Source organism: Pseudochaenichthys georgianus, chromosome 17 (genome assembly GCF_902827115.2).
Source record: "Pseudochaenichthys georgianus chromosome 17, fPseGeo1.2, whole genome shotgun sequence".
Lineage (NCBI taxonomy): Eukaryota > Metazoa > Chordata > Actinopteri > Perciformes > Channichthyidae > Pseudochaenichthys > Pseudochaenichthys georgianus.
In genome coordinates this window covers 3,533,600-3,553,578 of record NC_047519.1, presented here as the reverse complement: position 1 = coordinate 3,553,578, position 19,979 = coordinate 3,533,600, and the positions used below count along the sequence as shown (strand labels likewise).

The following is a 19,979-nucleotide window of genomic DNA, read 5'->3' as shown; positions in this document are numbered from 1 at the left end:
CTGGTCAACAACGTCACTGCTGGATCACCAGCATGGTCTTTCTCTGGGAACGTTTTATTCCCCCACAACATAACCGTGAGTCAGCAGAACGCGACCAAGAGGGCTAGGGCTAGCCTAACCCTAACCCTAGCTTCTGAACATTCAACCTGCATTTAGAGATATTCGGACCCAGAACAGACGGATCATGATCACGTCTTTCAAAGGAGTTTGCATGCATGTAGCTGTATGGACAAGAAGTGCCGTAAGAAAAACAAATACAAACAAGATAAAGTGAACTGATATACATGTGATGTGACATATGATAAAGTTGTTTAGTTGTTTGTATAACTGAATGAGCTGTTAAGTATTGTTACATACCACATTTAAATGTAATCATGAGGATTTGTTCTTTCAATAAGCCACATGTATCATTGATAGTAATGGGAACAATAATCAACTGTCCAATCACAAAGCCGGACGGCCTTTTATTGAAACAGCTTTCTATGGTGAAGCCTGCTCATGAAGTACACCTACACACAGTGAAGACTGATGAGTGTTTCTAGGGCTGGGCAGCATGAGGTTAAACAAACACTGTCAGTGCACACTTCTCTGTCGAATATATTCTGGCATAGAATATTTCTTTTATAATGAAAAACAATTCAGTTGTTAAAGACAAAAATCTTTCAATTTGAATTCAATGGGAATGCATTTCACATGTGTGATGTTTTTCATAAGATCAAATGGACCGTTAATAAGACCTTTCAAATCTTCCGTCCAGCTGTCGTGTACTATTCAGTATCCTCTTCGTGGTTGTTAGATAAATACATAGATAGATCATGACAGTTATTGTACAAGGATTACAACATTTGTTAAAATAGAATACAAATTCAATTAAATAAACATTAAAAACAAATATATACATATTCACAATAGAAAATACATATATTCAGAAGAGTATCTAAGAATACACACTTTAAATTATACAAAATCAATTAGAATACTCTGAAGCATATGCACATGGTGTACTATAGAGATCAGTGTTAGCAACAGCTGCTTCGTCTGCATTCAGAGGAGACGGAACACGCTGAAAACAACGCACATCAGGATCAAAGGTCTTGGAGCTTTGAGAGAGCGGTATTAATGATTCATGATCCAAGGGCCACACGTTTTCCATTTATAAAATGTAGCCTTTTATTACTAGGCCTACTGAACACGTTAAAAGCATGTGCGCGTTTACATTCACGTACCTTGCTTTTGACTGACAGTCTACCGATCAAGCACAAGGCACATTTATTCAGATAATATGTTATGCTTTCATTAGGAATTGTATTGTTTCATTGGATGTTAAAATACTACATTAAAATGGACACTTCTGGACTTCATCATCTGCATTCTGCCTTAACGAACAGACGTTATGTTGACTGTGAGAAATGACCTGCAGGTTGAATATCATACTGTACTGTTCTATATCAATTACTATTAAGAGCTGTTGGAAGATAGGGAAAACATTCTGTAAATGTGTGTGTGTGTGTGTGTGTGTGTGTGTGTGTGTGTGTGTGTGTGTGTGTGTGTGTGTGTGTGTGTGTGTGTGTGTGTGTGTGTGTGTGTGTGTGTGTGTGTGTGTGTGTGTGTGTGTGTGTGTGTGTGTGTGTGTGTGTGTGTGTGTGTGTGTGTGTGGTGTGTGTGTGGTGTGTGTGTGTGTGTGTGTGTGTGTGTGGTGTGTGTGTGTGTGTGTGTGTGTGTGTGTGTCCAGGTGTATCTGAGCTATAACAATGTTTCCGCTCTGAAGATGTTGGCTGCTAGAAAGAACTGGCGCCTCAGCTCTGAGAAAGACAAGGTACCCGAGTTGTTCCGTTTCATTTACGAGAATGATCTGTTGCTGTCGCCCAATGAGGAGCTGTTTGTCTGACCACAGGTTGATCTGTGTCCAGGTGCGTCTGTTCACCCTGGAGCACAAGTCCATGCTGAGTTTCAGGGTGGAGTCAGAGGTGGATGTGCCTGCTCACAGAGCCTTCAGGCTGCTGGCAGAGCTGAGCGACCGGCCCAGCTGGGACCTACATTATCAGTACGCACACACGCACGCACACACGCACGCACGCACACACACACACACACACACACACACACACACACACACACACACACACACACACACACCACACACACACACACACACACACACACACACACACACACACACACACACACACACACACACACACACACACACACACACACACACACACACACACACACACACACACACACACACACACACACACACAAGCTTCCACATTTCTAAAAAGTGTTCTGCAGTATTCCAAAATGTAATAGAACATTCCCGTTGCTTTTAGTTGAGGGAGCCTTTGTGATGCTAACTTCTGGATCTGCCTACATCATCTGTCATCACCGCACCACTATCTATATAAAGGTCTGGGCTTATAAGTAGTGTACATATGGCTTTTTGCACAAAAAGATCCTCAGACATTTAATGTGAGGAATCCTCAGAGTGTACTTGGTTTGATTGTATAATCAGTGCAGAACGGATGGACATAACATCATACATGTATTGAGCCATGTTTGTTGTATTAGTCTGGACTTTCATTTCTGGCAAGCAGCTATAAGTGTTTCCAAATAGAAAGACAGGTCACACTTCATGTGGACAGTCCAATAATAAAATCAACAGTGCAGCACAATAACACAGAAAAACAGAAACAATAGTGCAATAAGAGTCTATATACAAGTGATTGGAATATGATATATTAGATACATCATTTCTAAGTAGCAGCCAGATGAATGTTATGGATGTTGTTTCAAAGTTCAGGTGTTTAACAGTCTAATGGCCTCTGGGATGAAGCTGTCCCTGAGTCTGGTGGTTTTAGTCCGGAGGCTGCGGTGCCGCCTGCCAGATAATAAAGCAGAGTCAAATGTAATCTGTACATGTTAAGGGAGGAGGTGTGTTTTCCTTTACTAACTTTGAAAAGGTCCTATTCCACCCTGTAGTGTGCCTGTGTTCCCTCCAGGGGGGGTTTCTCTCCCATACACTCCCCCCCTGCCTGAAACGCCTCCATTGGACCCCTTTGTTTACTTCTGTAACATAGTGACATCACTGTGTAACATTTGACCTTCGACTGGCTAGGGCTCCAACACATTGTACGTGATATAGGCTAAGGGTCGGGACATCTCTAAGTGGTTGACCAATCACAACAGAGCCGGCCAGCTAACCAATCAGAGCAGAATGGGCTCTGGTTTCAGACAGAGGGTGAAAAGAGGTGCTGCAGCATGTATGAGAAAAATAAAGAGCTTTTTGAACATTAAAGCATGGATACATGTCCCAGTAGAGACACTACATACTGATATACACCTGAACATCAGCAGGAGAGGACTCTTTAAAGTAGAGACACTACATACTGATATACACCTGAACATCAGCAGGAGAGGACTCTTTAAAGTAGAGACTCTACATACTGATATACACCTGCACATCAGCAGGAGAGGACTCTTTAAAGTAGAGACTCTACATACTGATATACACCTGAACATCAGCAGGAGAGGACTCTTTAAAGTAGAGACACTACATAGTGATATACACCTGAGCATCAGCAGGAGAGGACTCTTTAAAGTAGAGACACTACATACTGATATACACCTGAACATCAGCAGGAGAGGACTCTTTAAAGTAGAGACACTACATACTGATATACACCTGAACATCAGCAGGAGAGACTCTTTAAAGTAGAGACACTACATACTGATATACACCTGAACATCAGCAGGAGAGGACTCTTTAAAGTAGAGACACTACATACTGATATACACCTGAACATCAGCAGGAGAGGACTCTTTAAAGTAGAGACACATACTGATATACACCTCTCAGCAGGAGAGGACTCTTTAAAGTAGAGACACATACTACTGATATACACCTGAACATCAGCAGGAGAGGACTCTTTAAAGAAGAGACACTACAGTACATACTGATATACACCTGAACATCAGCAGGAGACGACTCTTTAAAGTAGAGACACTACAGTACATACTGATATACACCTGAACATCAGCAGGAGAGGACTCTTTAAAGTAGAGACACTACATACTGATATACACCTGAACATCAGCAGGAGAGGACTCTTTAAAGTAGAGATACTACATACTGATATACACCTTAACATCAGCAGGAGAGGACTCTTTAAAGTAGAGACACTACATACTGATATACACCTGAACATCAGCAGGAGAGGACTCTTTAAAGTAGAGACACTACATACTGATATACACCTGAACATCAGCAGGAGAGGACTCTTTAAAGTAGAGACACTACATACTGATATACACCTCAACATCAGCAGGAGAGGACTCTTTAAAGAAGAGACACTACAGTACATACTGATATACACCTGAACATCAGCAGGAGACGACTCTTTAAAGTAGAGACACTACAGTACATACTGATATACACCTGAACATCAGCAGGAGACGACTCTTTAAAGTAGAGACACTACATACTGATATACACCTGAACATCAGCAGGAGAGGACTCTTTAAAGTAGAGACAATACATACTGATATACACCTGAACATCAGCAGGAGAGGACTCTTTAAAGTAGAGACACATACTGATATACACCTCTCAGCAGGAGAGGACTCTTTAAAGTAGAGACACATACTACTGATATACACCTGAACATCAGCAGGAGAGGACTCTTTAAAGAAGAGACACTACATACTGATATACACCTGAACATCAGCAGGAGAGGACTCTTTAAAGTAGAGACACTACAGTACATACTGATATACACATGAACATCAGACAATACATACTGATATACACCTGAACATCAGCAGGAGAGGACTCTTTAAAGTAGAGACACATACTGATATACACCTGAACATCAGCAGGAGAGGACTCTTTAAAGTAGAGACACTACATACTGATATACACCTGAACATCAGCAGGAGAGGACTCTTTAAAGTAGTGACACTACATACTGATATACACCTGAACATCAGCAGGAGAGGACTCTTTAAAGTAGAGACACTACATACTGATATACACCTGAACATCAGCAGGAGAGGACTCTTTAAAGTAGAGACACTACATACTGATATACACCTGAACATGAGCAGGAGAGGACTCTTTAAAGTAGAGACACTACATACTGATATACACCTCAACATCAGCAGGAGAGGACTCTTTAAAGTAGAGACACACACTACATACTGATATACACCTGCACATCAGCAGGAGAGGACTCTTTAAAGTAGAGACACTACATACTGACATACACCTGAACATCAGCAGGAGAGGACTCTTTAAAGTAGAGACACTACATACTGATATACACCTGAACATGAGCAGGAGAGGACTCTTTAAAGTAGAGACACTACATACTGATATACACCTGAACATCAGCAGGAGAGGACTCTTTAAAGTAGAGACACTACATACTGATATACACCTGAACATCAGCAGGAGAGGACTCTTTAAAGTAGAGACACTACATACTGATATACACCTCAACATCAGCAGGAGAGGACTTTTTAAAGTAGAGACACTACATACTGATATACACCTGAACATCAGCAGGAGAGGACTCTTTAAAGTAGAGACACACACTACATACTGATATACACCTGAACATCAGCAGGAGAGGACTCTTTAAAGTAGAGACACTACATACTGATATACACCTGAACATCAGCAGGAGAGGACTCTTTAAAGTAGATACACTACATACTAATATGAACCTGAAAATGAGCAATAGATGTCATCTTTAAAAAGGTTCAGGGACCAGGTCAAGGTTATACTCTCAAACAAAACAACATTTTACTTTAAATTAATCTTAATTATTTTTGTTTTTTATGCTGTGTGGCATACAAAAACCCTTTTTGCATGGATTGGTAATCATTGAACTTTTTCAGGGGCTGTGTCAGGGACCAAGCAGACCCTGTATGGCTGTGGCCATCACAGGGTTAGTTTTGTACCCTGGTATAAAGTCAGGCTAGCTGTTTGCACCCAACTCCAGTCATTATGCTATGCTCTGCTAAAGCTTCAAGTTTATCGTAGAGACATGATATTCATCTTGAAATGTAACTCTTGGCAAAATAATGAATACATAGAAAATGTTATTACAATGACTTTAACAATATAGTCATTATTATTTCCCATCCCCCTCTCTGTCCTTCCCTACATCAGGAATTGTGAGCTGATATACCGGGTGGATGATGATGACTTCCTGTATCGAGTGGTGACCCCCTCAGTGTGTCAGGGGGGGGTGGGTTCCCCGACTTCAGCCCAACCAGGAGAAGGGATTCAAGACTTCATCTTGTTGGCTTCCAAGAGGAAGCCGTGTGGCAGCGGGTCAGTACACTGAATGGCTAAATGACAGGTCAAAGGTCACATACCCCTTATCTTTCAGAATTTACTGTCACTTTGTTGTTGTAGGATATGTTGCACGAAATATATTGTTATATAATGTAGTAATAAAGTAATCAGAATAGGATCATTATGGTATTTAATGTTAAGAGCATATTGTGTGTGCACTAGGTTAAAAAAACAAGGCTTCACAAACCGGAATTAAGAATGTCAAGGTTAAACGAAAAGGTTCAGCTTAACGGTACGTCCACACAGCAGCTTTTCAAAAATCTTGAAAACCTTGGAGCTGGGCGTGTCTGACAGCTTGGGGATTTTTTGCGAGCAATGCGACCAACAACCAATCACATGAATCTCCCGCCCCCGACATACAAAGCAAAAAACCCCGGGGATTTTATGCGAGCAATATATATATATATATAAACTCCCCAAACAGGCGAAACCCTACCAGTTTCACCCACTGTCTCTGCCACCTCCCTCCATGCCTGGCTCCTCCGGTTTGTATCCCGTTAATAGTTCTGGTCGTAAAGAACCGGGTGATTTGCTACCGTAATTTCTCGTTTGGAATATGAGGAAATGGTTCTCCCTGCTTACACGCGGTTTGATTGGCTCGCACTTCTACTGTCAGATTTGCATAAACGTGTTTGATTGGCTGACGCTTCCAGCTCAGCTTCAAAAGTTGAACATTGCTCAACTTTTGAATCCTGGAGATCCTGGACATCCTGGAAATCTTCGCTTCGCTCACCCACAATGCAGTTCGGCGAAAAGCGAGGCAAAGTGACGTCATCCCCATTCAAAGTCAATGGGCAGAGAAGCGTAGGAAGCGGTGGAAGATTCTTCTGAAGCTGCTGTGTGGACGTACGGTAACAACATTCTCTGTTATTGGGGTAAGAAGTAACGATAGGAAAATTGACAAGTTTAGGTCAAAGTATTGCAGGGAACGCGACCATGGACACCTGTAAGGAGAGGTATGCGAAAAAGGGTTTCAACAAAGAATAGTGCAGGTGGTTCATCTTCCTTCACCTAGGTCAACCAAAGAGAAACAAGGAGCCTAAACAGTTAAGTGTTAAGAAGGAGGTCCTGGCTAAGATCACTCCAACAGTTTCTTGTGTTTCCCCCCTCAGAGACCCATACGTCATCGCACTGCGCTCAGTGTCCCTGCCCACTCACCCCCCCACTGAAGGGTATAACAGAGGAGAGGTTCTGTGTGCTGGCTTTACCATCCTGGAGATTAAAGACAACATGTCCCTGGTGAGACAAATACTGGTTTAATATGGTTAATCATGGGTAACTAAACTGATAGAAATATAAAATGTTTGGCTTCCAATTTTCTATCTAAGACTTTTTCTTACACAAAAGGCCTCTTTCTCTCAAATATTGTTCACAAATGTGTCTAAATCTGAGCATTTCTCCTTTGCTGAGTTAATCCATCCAGTGGCCTTTTACTGTGAGCAGCCTGAGGCACACCCAGGGTCGGCCCTTGGCATAGGCAGTATAGGCGAATGCTAAGGGCGCATCAAGCCAGGGGGGCACCGACAATTGGGGGATTTTTTTTTTATTATTCCATTTTTTTTTTTTTATTGTGATTAACAGAACTACGCCTATATCGCGTACAGCGCCCAAACACTATGGCGCCCCACCTAAATCAACTTAACTTAACCCTAAATCAGGTAAGTTGAACTGCCCCAGCCCCGCAGGCTGTTTATATCCTCAAGGAGCGAGGGGGGCGGGTCAAGTGTCACTGACTGACACTTGACCCGCCACCTTTGACCTGCTGTGACTCGGGAGAAGAAAACAAAGACGGTAATTAGCATGTCGAAAAGAACAAAGTTATCTGGAAGAAAGAAAAGAAAAGAGGAGGAGGACAAACGGGAGAAAGACAAAGGTACAGTAACGTTAATGTGATGATGATTAAACAAAGTAAAAAAATGGATTGTAGTTACCGTTGATGGAACAGTTTTAACTTGCTAGCTTACACGATAGCAAGGTCGTTTGTTTGCTAATCAATAGTTACATTTAGAGTTAATGTCAATTATTACCGTTACTCCCACCTTACATTCAGGGACATTTGGAAAGAGTTACATCACCTGCTATATATCATCTACTATATCTGTTGAGGTGAGCCAATGTTTGCCCTGCTTGTAGTAATAGGCTAGTAGTAATAATGATAGTCATTAAAATGCTATTCCTTTTACATCCCCTCAATAATTTATAGTTGTAGGCCTTTAATTGTATTGCCTTACCGTATATGCTGTCTAAAGTATGTTCAATAATCAATAGTGTAACGTTTACATCAGTGTTAAAATGCTTGTCACTACTGTAAATACTGCATACCTTAGCCTTTATCTTTAATATGCTATATTACAATGTATGTAGCTGCTTCTGTGCCATCTGGTAAGTCGCAGAATCTGCAGGTGCATCTAAAATGATAACTATCATAGAACTGTTTTTCTTTAATTTAATAAATCATATATTCTAGATTCATTATGCATGAAGTGAAATATTTCAAACCTTTTTTGTTTTAATTGTGATTCTTACAGTTTACAGATCATGAAAATCAATAATCCTGTATCTAGTATAATATTAGATAAGGATTTCTAATACAGATATTTCGATCTTCTGAAAAGTTTATTCAAATATGTACTCAATACTTGGTCGGGGCTCCTTTTGCAGAGATAAATGCATCAATTCTACATGGAGGCAATATATTCCATGATATTCTAATGATTTTGTGAGCTGCTCCTGTTTTCTGATTTCTATAATATGTCTTAGGTCTAGCAAATATAATGCATCTCTTGATGGTCACATATACTTCTTTTCTCTCTCCAGATGCAGCATCAAGCGCTCCTGTCCCTTCCACCTCAGCAGAGCCCAGTTATACAGCATCAAGCGCTCCTGTCCCCTCCACCTCAGCAGATCCCAGCCCTACAGCATCAAGCGCTCCTGTCCCCTCCACCTCAGCAGAGCCCAGCCCTGCAGCATCAAGCACTCCTGTCCCTTCCACCTCAGCAGAGCCCAGTGATACAGCATCAAGCGCTCCTGTCCCCTCCACCTCAGCAGAGCCCAGCCCTGCAGCATCAAGCGCTCCTGTCCCTTCCACCTCAGCAGAGCCCAGTGATACAGCATCAAGCGCTCCTGTCCCCTCCACCTCAGCAGAGCCCAGTGATACAGCATCAAGCGCTCCTGTCCCCTCCACCTCAGCAGAGCCCAGTGATACAGCATCAAGCGCTCCTGTCCCCTCCACCTCAGCAGAGCCCAGTGATACAGCATCAAGCGCTCCTGTCCCTTCCACCTCAGCAGAGCCCAGTGATACAGCATCAAGCGCTCCTGTCCCTTCCGCCTCAGCAGAGCCCAGTGATACAGCATCAAGCGCTCCTGTCCCCTCCACCTCAGCAGAGCCCAGTGATATAGCATCAAGCGATCCTGTCCCCTCCACCTCAGCAGATGTTACGGTTATCTGAGAGAACCCAAACGCAGGACACGGCAGTGTGTTACAAAGGTTTTATTTGAAGGAGATAATCCGTCTGGAGAGTATCCACTGGAGCGTAATCCACTGAAGAGTATCCTCCAAAATTTTAATCCACTGGAACGTAATCCACTGAAGCGTAATCCTGGAGCACAAGAAGAACAGGTAAGAATATATTCAGGTGTAGCGAAAATAGTCACTATACTTTAAGAAGGCTGAGAAGGCTAAGAGCTTTACCACTGGGGTTTAACAACGATCTGGCGCTGACAGGTTGTGGAGCCTCCGCTGATATACCATCCGTAATGGCTGATGGGAATCAGGTGTGTCGCAGAGGAGAGTGCTCAACTGTTTGCAGCTGGTGGAGATTTGAGCCGGGAGCCAGGAGTGACAGGCACCACGCCCACACAGACAGGGAAAGGGAAAACACACACCAGGGAGGTGGCTGGAGAATGCAACCACCACAGTACCCCCCCCCTTAAGGGACGTCTCCAGGCGGTCTACCAGGTCTACCAGGTCTTCCAGGGTTATCCTGGTGGAAGTCCCGTATCAGAGATGCGCCCACGATGTCTCGCCGGGGAACCCAACACCTCTCCTCTAGACCATAGCCCTCCCAATCCACCAGATATTGGAATCCCCTTCCACGGCGACGAACGTCCAACAATCGCCTGGCGGTGTAGGTTGGGGGGGGTGGGGGAACACTCACTGGAGGAGACAAAGGACTGCTGGCAACAGGTTTCAACAGAGATACATGAAATGTTGGATGAACCTTCATGTGTGAGGGAAGTTTGAGTTTGACTGCAGATGGATTAATAATGGAGTCGATGATGAAGGGGCCGACATACCGTGGGGTAAGTTTCTTTGACTCTGTCTTGAGTGGGAGATCTTTGGACGAAAGCCAAACACTCTGACCTGGTAAGTAGTTGGGGGCCTGGGTCCTGTGGCGGTCTGCGATGAGGCGGTTGCGGGCAGCGGAGCGGAGCAGGGCTGCTCGGGTGTCCCTCCACACCTTACAACAGCGACGAAGGTGGGCCTGAACGGAGGGAACAGCAACTTCCTCTTCCTGGGCTGGAAACAGAGGTGGTTGGAAACCCATGGCACAATGAAAAGGTGAAATACCTGTGGCTGCACTTGGCAGGGAGTTGTGGGCATACTCGATCCATGGCAGATGTGGGACCCATGACGAAGGGTTCTTGAAAGCCACACAACGAAGGACCGACCCCAGATCCTGGTTGGCCCGTTCTGTTTGCCCGTTCATCTGAGGATGATAGCCAGATGACAGGCTCACCGATGCTCCCAGAGCCTGACAGAAGGCCTTCCAAACGTGGGAAATGAACTGGGGGCCCCGGTCAAAGACGATGTCGGTGGGGGTCCCATGAAGTCGAACTACATGGTTGACCAGAAGATCTGCAGTCTCTCGGGCAGTGGGAAGTTTGGAAAGAGCCACAAAGTGTACCATCTTTGAGAATCTGTCCACAATAGTTAGGATGATAGTATTTCCTTGTGAAAGTGGAAGTCCAGGAACAAAATCCAATGCCACATGCGACCAAGGGCGACTAGGTACTGGCAGTGGGCGAAGCAGGCCAGCGGGAGGCTGGTGGGAGGACTTGGCGCGGGCACACACTGTACAGGCAGCAACAAAGGCCCTGGTGTCTTGAGCCATGGAAGGCCACCAGAAGCGTTGTTTGAGAATGAACAGTGTGCGATGGACACCAGGATGACATGAGAAACGAGAGGTGTGTGTGCCCACTGCAGGGCCTTGGAGCGAACAGGGGTAGGCACAAAAAGACAATTAGCTGGGCAGTTACCTGGGCTAGGCTGCGCTCGCTGGGCCTCCCTGACCACTGACTCAATCTCCAAGGTAACAGCCCCCACCACGCAGGAGGCAGGCAGGATAGTGTCTGGACTGGCAGCTGGTCCATCGGAAGCGAACTGGCGAGAGAGGGCATCAGGCTTGAGGTTCCGTGACCCTGGACGGTAGGTGAGGGTGAATGAGAAGCGGCCGAAATACAGGGCCCATCGAGCCTGACGGGAGTTAAGGCGCTTGGCAGATTGGATGTACGCCAGGTTCTTGTGGTCCGTCCATACAATAAAAGGGAGTTCAGCTCCCTCCAGCCAGTGCCTCCACTCCTCTAGGGCAAGTTTGACAGCCAGCAGCTCTCTGTTACCCACGTCATAGTTCTTCTCAGCTGGGGTGAGGCGGCGAGAGAAAAATGCACAAGGATGCAATTTTTGGTCTCGTTCCGAGCGCTGGGAAAGAACTGCTCCTACCCCGGTGTTGGAGGCATCGACCTCCACAACGAACTGGCGAGAGGAATCAGGGTGGATGAGCACAGGGGCAGTAGTGAAGAGTCTCTTTAGTTCTGAAAAGGCTGCATCGCACTCTGGGGTCCAGGAAAAGCCAGTTGTGGGGGAAGTGAGTCTGGTTAAAGGACCCGCCACTCTGCTGTAGTCCCTGATGAAGCGCCGATAGAAATTGGCGAAACCAAGAAACTGTTGAAGCAGTTTGACTGAGGTTGGTTTGGGCCACCCCACCACCGCTTGGATCTTCTCAGGGTCGGACCTAAGATTTCTTTCCTCAAGGATGTAGCCCAGGAATGAGACTGTGTTGACATGGAATTCGCATTTCTGCGCCTTTACAAAGAGTCTGTTCTCCAGGAGTCTCTGCAGCACCTGCCTGACATGGATAATGTGCTCCTCCTTGTTACGAGAGAATATGAGGATGTCATCCAGGTAGACAAAGACTGACCGGTTGAGGAGGTCACGGAGCACATCGTTCACCATTGACTGAAAGACTGCAGGGGCATTCGTCAGTCCAAAAGGCATCACCAGATACTCGAAGTGACCGAGTGGTGTGTTAAAGGCCGTCTTCCACTCGTCCCCTTCTCGGATTCTGACGAGGTGGTAGGCATTGCGGAGGTCCAGTTTGGAAAAAATGGTGGCTTCCTGGAGGGGTTCAAAGGCGGAGTTAATGAGGGGTAGTGGGTATTTGTTTTTTACAGTAATGGCATTGAGACCCCTGTAATCAATGCAGGGGCGCAGTGAGCGGTCCTTCTTGGAGACGAAGAAAAACCCAGCACCGACCAGGGAGGAGGATGGCCGAATGACACCAGCAGCCATGGATGTAATTTTCCATGGATTTTCTCTCAGGGCGAGATAGGTTGAACAGACGTGAGGAAGGCAGAGGGGCCCCAGGAAGGAGGTCAATGGGACAGTCGTAGGGTCGATGAGGAGGAAGAGAAAGAGCTCGCTGTTTACTGAACACCTCTCCTAGGTTATGATATTCAGTGGGAACAGATGACAGGTCAGACGGCTCGATCTTGAGTGGTGGAGAGGGGCCTCTGCTGGCGGTAGGGCAGACTTCAGGCATGAGGATAAGCAAAAAGAACTCCAACTAATGATCTTGCCAGTTACCCAATCAATCTGGGGGTTGTGAGTTCTTAACCAGGGATGGCCCAACACTATGGGGGCCTGGGGTGAGGAAATTAGGTGAAACTGAATAAACTCACAATGGTTTCCAGACAGAATGAGGTTTACTGGCTTGATGCGGTGAGTGACTTGGGCCAGGAATTTTCCATTTAGAGCATTAGCACTAAGAGGTGAATCTAACACTTCGCAGGAAATTCCTGCCTGAGCTGCAATGTCAATGTCCAAAAAATTCTCATCCGCCCCCGAGTCCACTAAGGCGAGCAGGGGTAGGGACTGTTGGTTGCAGCAAAGCATGGCTTCTAGCTGCGTTCTGGGTCGGGGGTTGAGAGAGGAGGAAGGGCTCGCCAGAATCCCCACAGCTACTGACGAGCCTGACCTTTTGGCAGACTAGGACAGGAGGAAACGAGATGACTGGTTTGGCTGCAATAAACACATTCCCCAGCATGGATCCTTCTAGCACGCTCAGATGGTGAGAGGCGGGCCCTTCCCACTTGCATGGGCTCATCTCCATGGGATGAGGCTGAGTAAGGAGTCGGGAAAGATCGGGGAATAGGGGTAGTGGCAGTTCCAATTTGGGGATCAAGTGAGAAGTCGCTGGGATTGGAGTGACGGCTAGTCCTATCCCTACGTCTCTCTGAGGCGATTGTCAATCTTAATGGCTGTGGCAATTAAATTATCCAAGCTACCTGGATCATCCCTAGCCGCTAGCTCGTCTTTAATTGCTTCATTCAGCCCCTGAAGAAAAGCATCCTGTAGTGACTCGTTATTCCAGCGTGAGTCGGAAGCCACTGTTCTAAACTCCACTGAAAATTCGGCTACACTACGGGAGCCCTGCCGGAGAGAAAGAAGGCGCCTAGCAGCATCCCTCCCCCGTACCGGGTGATCAAAAACTTTTCTCATTTCGGAAATGAAAGTATCATATGACCAGCAAATGTGTGGCTGGCTCTCCCTAACAGCTGTAGCCCAATCTAAAGCCCTCCCCCTCAACAGGCTCATTACATATGCTACCCTAGCCCCATCTGTGTGATAAGTACTAGGCTGCTGCTCAAAAACTAACGTACACTGGAACAAAAAGGCTCTACAATTACCCAAATCTCCAGCGTATCGTTCAGGTGTGGGAATGACAGCCTCTCGTAGCTGATGGAGGAGTGCGGCAGGAGGGGGGGGAGGGGCTGTCGGCTGTGCAGCGTGCTGCGGAGGAAAAGCCTGTGAAGTGAGCAGTTCTACCTGCGTGCCGATTCTTTGCACATTAACGGAGAGGTTCCGGAGAGTCTCCAATGCCTCACGGAGAACTGTATCATGATGCCCCACGAGAGCGCCTTGACTGGCCAGGGCTTGGCAGAGTTCGTCCGTAGTTTTGGCCTGGTAGCCGGTGTCCGCTGGGTCCATACTGGCCAGATCGTTCTGTTACGGTTATCTGAGAGAACCCAAACGCAGGACACGGCAGTGTGTTACAAAGGTTTTATTTGAAGGAGATAATCCGTCTGGAGAGTATCCACTGGAGCGTAATCCATTGAAGAGTAATCCTGGAGCACAAGAAGAACAGGTAAGAATATATTCAGGTGTAGCGAAAATAGTCACTATACTTTAAGAAGGCTGAGAAGGCTAAGAGCTTTACCACTGGGGTTTAACAACGATCTGGCGCTGACAGGTTGTGGAGCCTCCGCTGATATACCATCCATAATGGCTGATGGGAATCAGGTGTGTCGCAGAGGAGAGTGCTCAACTGTTTGCAGCTGGTGGAGATTTGAGCCGGGAGCCAGGAGTGACAGGCACCACGCCCACACAGACAGGGAAAGGGAAAACACACACACAAGGAAGGTGGCTGGAGAATGCAACCACCACAGCAGAGCCCAGTGATACAGCATCAAGCGCTCCTGTCCCCTCCACCTCAGCAGAGCCCAGTGATACAGCATCAAGCGCTCCTGTCCCCTCCACCTCAGCAGAGCCCAGTGATACAGCATCAAGCGCTCCTGTCCCTTCCACCTCAGCAGAGCCCAGTGATACAGCATCAAGTGCTCCTGTCCCCTCCACCTCAGCAGAGCCAAGTTATACAGCAGGCATCCTCAAAGTACGGACTCCGGTCCGGATCCGGACCGAACCACAACTGTCGCTGGACTCTGAGCGAATTATACTTTTCATATGTATTATCTGTGTTATCTGCGAGACATCGCCACAACGCAACGAGTCAAAATTATCCGCTATGTCCATAGACTGCAAACAGCGCTCATCGGACATTTATGAGAGAAAGTCTCTAATGTCCGAGTGCAAGTGAATGCAGCACAAGATGGACGTCATGTAACCCCTCCCCCGGTCCTGGCGCGAGCGTGGACATATGATTGGCGGCGATTTCATTTGAACGGGACGGCGCAAAACGAGAAGCATTCGGACCCAAGCACTGAAGGAATGAGGTATTTGCGGTCCACACTGACAGAGAAGAGACTGTCAGTGTGGCTGCACTCAGCATTGAATCAAAACGCACTAAAGCTGTTGATCTTAATACGTTTGTGAGGCGTTTTGCTGAACAAAATGGTAATCGCCGCATTCAGCTGCAATACACGTCAAGCGTCTTTGGGTACTATAAAAGCGCTATATAAATCCAATATATTATTATTATTATTAACTTGATGCTCTGCTCACGGATGAGCATACAAAACTATTAAGATGATGACCTTACGTGTGTAAATATATTTTTTCTTTGAGGTGGTCTGCCCCAAAAAACTGTTTTAAGTCCTGAGAAAGTCAAATAAGACGGTGTGTAAAATTACACTGCCCAGCCAAGAAAAAGTAACCACTTTGATTGAACTAGGCCAGTAGGTAAGGGCTTTCCACTGGATAATAACTGAAGTATAAAGAATGCATGACTGAAGTGATGGAGACCATGTTGAAGGCAAACACAAAGAGGAAATAACAGGTCAAATCAAGCAAATCCCCCTCTCAGATTCCACAGCAACCAGAAGAACATAAATACTGGCTGGTGATTTGATTAATCAGCTTTGTGATGGAATAAAAAATGCACAGTGCATTTCCTTAGCTGTGGATGAGTCCACTGACACCACTGACAATGCTCAGTTGCTGGTGTTTGTGAGTTGTTATGATGAGGCAAAGGGGGAGTTTGTTGAAGATGTGTTGGGCCTGAGGAACCTCAGTGGACACACGAGGGGGCAAGACATTTATAAAGCAATAATGGGAATGCTGAACGAAAAAGAGTGCAGCTGCCTTTATTCATAACTCTGCAGCTCTTACACTGCGACGCTGAGGGATCAAGCACAGACACAATAACAATGAAAACTGCTGCATACAGATTATTTTTGTTTTTGCAACCTCGTGTTAAGAATCTTGTTGCAGTTGTTTAAAAGTTTGAATGACCGTAATAAACGGACCTTTGTCTTATTGAAACATTTATTTCGGACCTTTAAGATTTGTATTTGAGTACCCCTGTTATACAGCATCAAGCGCTCCTGTCCCCTCCACCTCAGCAGAGCCAAGTTATACAGCATCAAGCGCTCCTGTCCCCTCCACCTCAGCAGAGCCCAGTGATACAGCATCAAGCGCTCCTGTCCCTTCCACCTCAGCAGAGCCCAGTGATACAGCATCAAGCGCTCCTGTCCCCTCCACCTCAGCAGAGCCCAGTGATACAGCATCAAGCGCTCCTGTCCCCTCCACCTCAGCAGAGCCCAGTGATACAGCATCAAGCGCTCCTGTCCCCTCCACCTCAGCAGAGCCAAGTTATACAGCATCAAGCGCTCCTGTCCCCTCCACCTCAGCAGAGCCCAGTGATACAGCATCAAGCGCTCCTGTCCCCTCCACCTCAGCAGAGCCCAGTGATACAGCATCAAGAGCTCCTGTCCCCTCCACCTCAGCAGAGCCCAGTGATACAGCATCAAGCGCTCCTCTCCCCTCCACCTCAGTAGAGCCCAGTGATACAGCATCAAGCGCTCCTGTCCCCTCCACCTCAGCAGAGCCAAGTGATACAGCATCAGGGATAAAGGCTTCACCAATAGACCCTGCCGACCATCTGTTCTTACAGATAATGACAGGACAGAGTTTGTTCAGAGTGGACCATATCAAGTGAAACATAGGTTTACCTTTCCCAAACAAAAAGACGGGAGAAGGTGTCAGCAGGACTATTTTAACAGTCTTAATCAACGGAGAAAAAAATCAAAAGAAGCTGGTTGATGTATTCAAAAAAGAATGATAGCTTGCACTGCTTCTGCGGCAAAATGTTTTCACAGAGAAGTTACAAACTCAATAGGGAAGGACTAAAGGACTGGACAAATGCAAGTCACTTGCTCAAGGTACATGAAGAAAGCAAGGAGCACAACACAAACATGGCAACATGGAAGGAGTAAGACGTCCGTCTTGCCAGGGGGCTTACAATAGATATGCAAGAGATGGCCCTTGCTCAGGCTGAGAGAAATAGGTGGCGCGACGTTCTCACCCGATTCGTGGCAATAATTCAGTCCTTAGCAGAGAGAAACCTGGCTCTGAGGGGGTCCACAGACACATTAAACCAACCAGAGAATGGCAACTTTTTAAAAAGAAGTGGAGCTTATTAGGGCTGCACGGTATTGAAAAAAACTGACATCGCGATTTCCCCCCCCCCCCCCACCCCTGCGGTATATATTGCGTTTTTTTAACCTGTTAAACCCCAAAGTCCCGGCGGGTACTTTACTCTTTTTTTTTCACGACAGTGTCTCAGGGGATCGTAATATTTAAGAACCTATTAATGTGTTATACCAGATTAACGGAAATAATCTCAGCTAACTGACGATACAAACCATTTTTACCAAAACAAAACACAAGTCTCATAAGAAGCATCTAAATGACCCCTGAGCGACAAATGCTAACGGCCTTTGGCACAGAACTCAAGATAAAAGTACCCTTATTATTACATATCGTAGCTGCACTTACAAGATATCCGATTAAAGCTGAGGTTCCACAGATTATTTAGGTATATAGTATCATCACTGAGTGATCTGAACTCGGACAGGGGAAGCAAACACAGACATCACAACACGTACCTTTACGTAGCTTCTCGGGGAGATGTCTCACCGTAGCTGTCAATCTGATCAAAAGACGTGTTCAATGGCATTAAAACGAGAAAGAAAAAAACTCTGTATAAAAAATGATTTAATTTATAATCCATAATTCCATTTTTATGTAAATATCGCAGAGCAAAAGTTAGCTGCTAATGGTAGCCACCAGAGTGGCTGCTGCTTCCGGTCTTGGCTATACGGCAGTCCAGCGCAGTCTAACACACACACATTACCAAATAAGGAGTGAGAGTGACGCGTAGCCAAAACCGGAAGCTGCAGCCACTCTGGTGGCTACCATTAGCAGCTAACTGTTGTGCTCCGATTTTTACATAAAAATGGAATTATGGATTATAAACAATTGCTTCAAAGCCACAGATACATTATCAACCTATAGATCAACCGATTCAAAGGCGTTTTTTCTTTCTTGTTTTAATGCCATTGAACACGTCTTTTGATCACATTGACAGTTACGGTGAGACGATCTCCCGTAAAAGCTCCGTAAAAGGTACGTGTTGTGATGTCTGTGTTTGCTTCCCCTGTCGCGAGATCGGATCGCTTAGATACTATACTTAAATAATCTGTGGAGTCTCAGCTTTAATCGGATATATTGTATGTGCAGTTTCGATAAGTAATAAGGGTATCTTTATTTTGAATTCTGTGCTAAAGTGCGTTAGCATTTTTTTTTTTTAAATAAATAAAACCGCACGTCCCTGCGGTGTGAATACCGCGCATACGCATACCGCGGTTATAGCCATGACACGGTATATAGTTCACCCTTGGAGCTTATGGCCACATTCGATTCAGTCAGGAAGCAGCATGTTGGTAGAGTGGAAAGTGGAGCTGGCAGTCACACACATTATATGGGCAAAATAATTCTAAATGAACTGATTGACTCAATCAGCTCTAAAATACTGGACACAATTGTGGAAGAGATAAAAACGTGTAAGTATTTCTCAATCATTTTGAGTCATAAAGAACAACTCTCTGTTATTAATAATAATATTCCTTATATTTATTATAGCGCTTTATCAATGACTCTCAAAGCGCTTTACAAATACACATTACACATACAGATCATACATACATGTAATGGTCATCTACTGTGGACAATACCCACAGTAGCAAATTCGGGTGAAGTGTCTTGCCCAAGGACACAACGGCCTGACGCAGTGGGGCGGTAGCGGGTTTCGAACTGGAGTTCCCCAACGCCCCCTTGATCTGATGATCAAACGCACAGACCACTGCGCCACCCGATAGTATCGCTAGAAGACAAACCACAGGTTAAAGAACATTTCCTGGGCTTTCTTGTGGCAGAGCAGTCAACAGGGGAAAGTTTGACATTGCTCATTCTCAAAAGGCTGGAGGAACTTAACATCCCCTTTGAGGACTGCAGAGGACAGTCGTATGACAACGGTGCCAACATGAAGTTTAAGAATAAAGGTGTTCAGGCTAGGTTGCTTCAGCAGAACCCGAGCGCTATCTAAAATCTCGCCTAGGGTGGCAAATTGGTCACATTATTGCACACCTGGATAATGCAATAATCCTGCTGTCTGATCAGCATCTTGATATGCCACACCTGTGAGGTGGATGGATTATCTCGGCAAAGGAAGAGTGCTCATTAACACAGATTTAGTAAAATATGTAAACAATATTTGAGAGAAAGAGGCCCTTTGTGTACATAGATTTCAGCTCATGA

At 45.6% G+C, this 19,979-nt stretch overlaps 1 protein-coding gene across 3 annotated transcripts in view; it reads left to right on the top strand.

Moving 5' to 3' along the window:
• LOC117462844 (acyl-coenzyme A thioesterase 11-like) overlaps positions 1–19,979 on the top strand; it is a 42,617-nt gene that overhangs the window by 20,960 nt on the left and 1,678 nt on the right. For 2 of the 3 annotated variants that reach the window (XM_034105191.2, XM_034105190.2), the window contains exons 13-16: positions 1,733–1,816; positions 1,911–2,044; positions 6,176–6,340; positions 7,477–7,603. In XM_034105191.2, coding sequence (XP_033961082.1) covers positions 1,733–1,816; positions 1,911–2,044; positions 6,176–6,340; positions 7,477–7,603 — 510 coding nt within the window. The remainder of the gene's footprint in view (positions 1–1,732; positions 1,817–1,910; positions 2,045–6,175; positions 6,341–7,476; positions 7,604–19,979) is intronic. The other variant, XM_034105192.2, reaches the window with a different exon arrangement.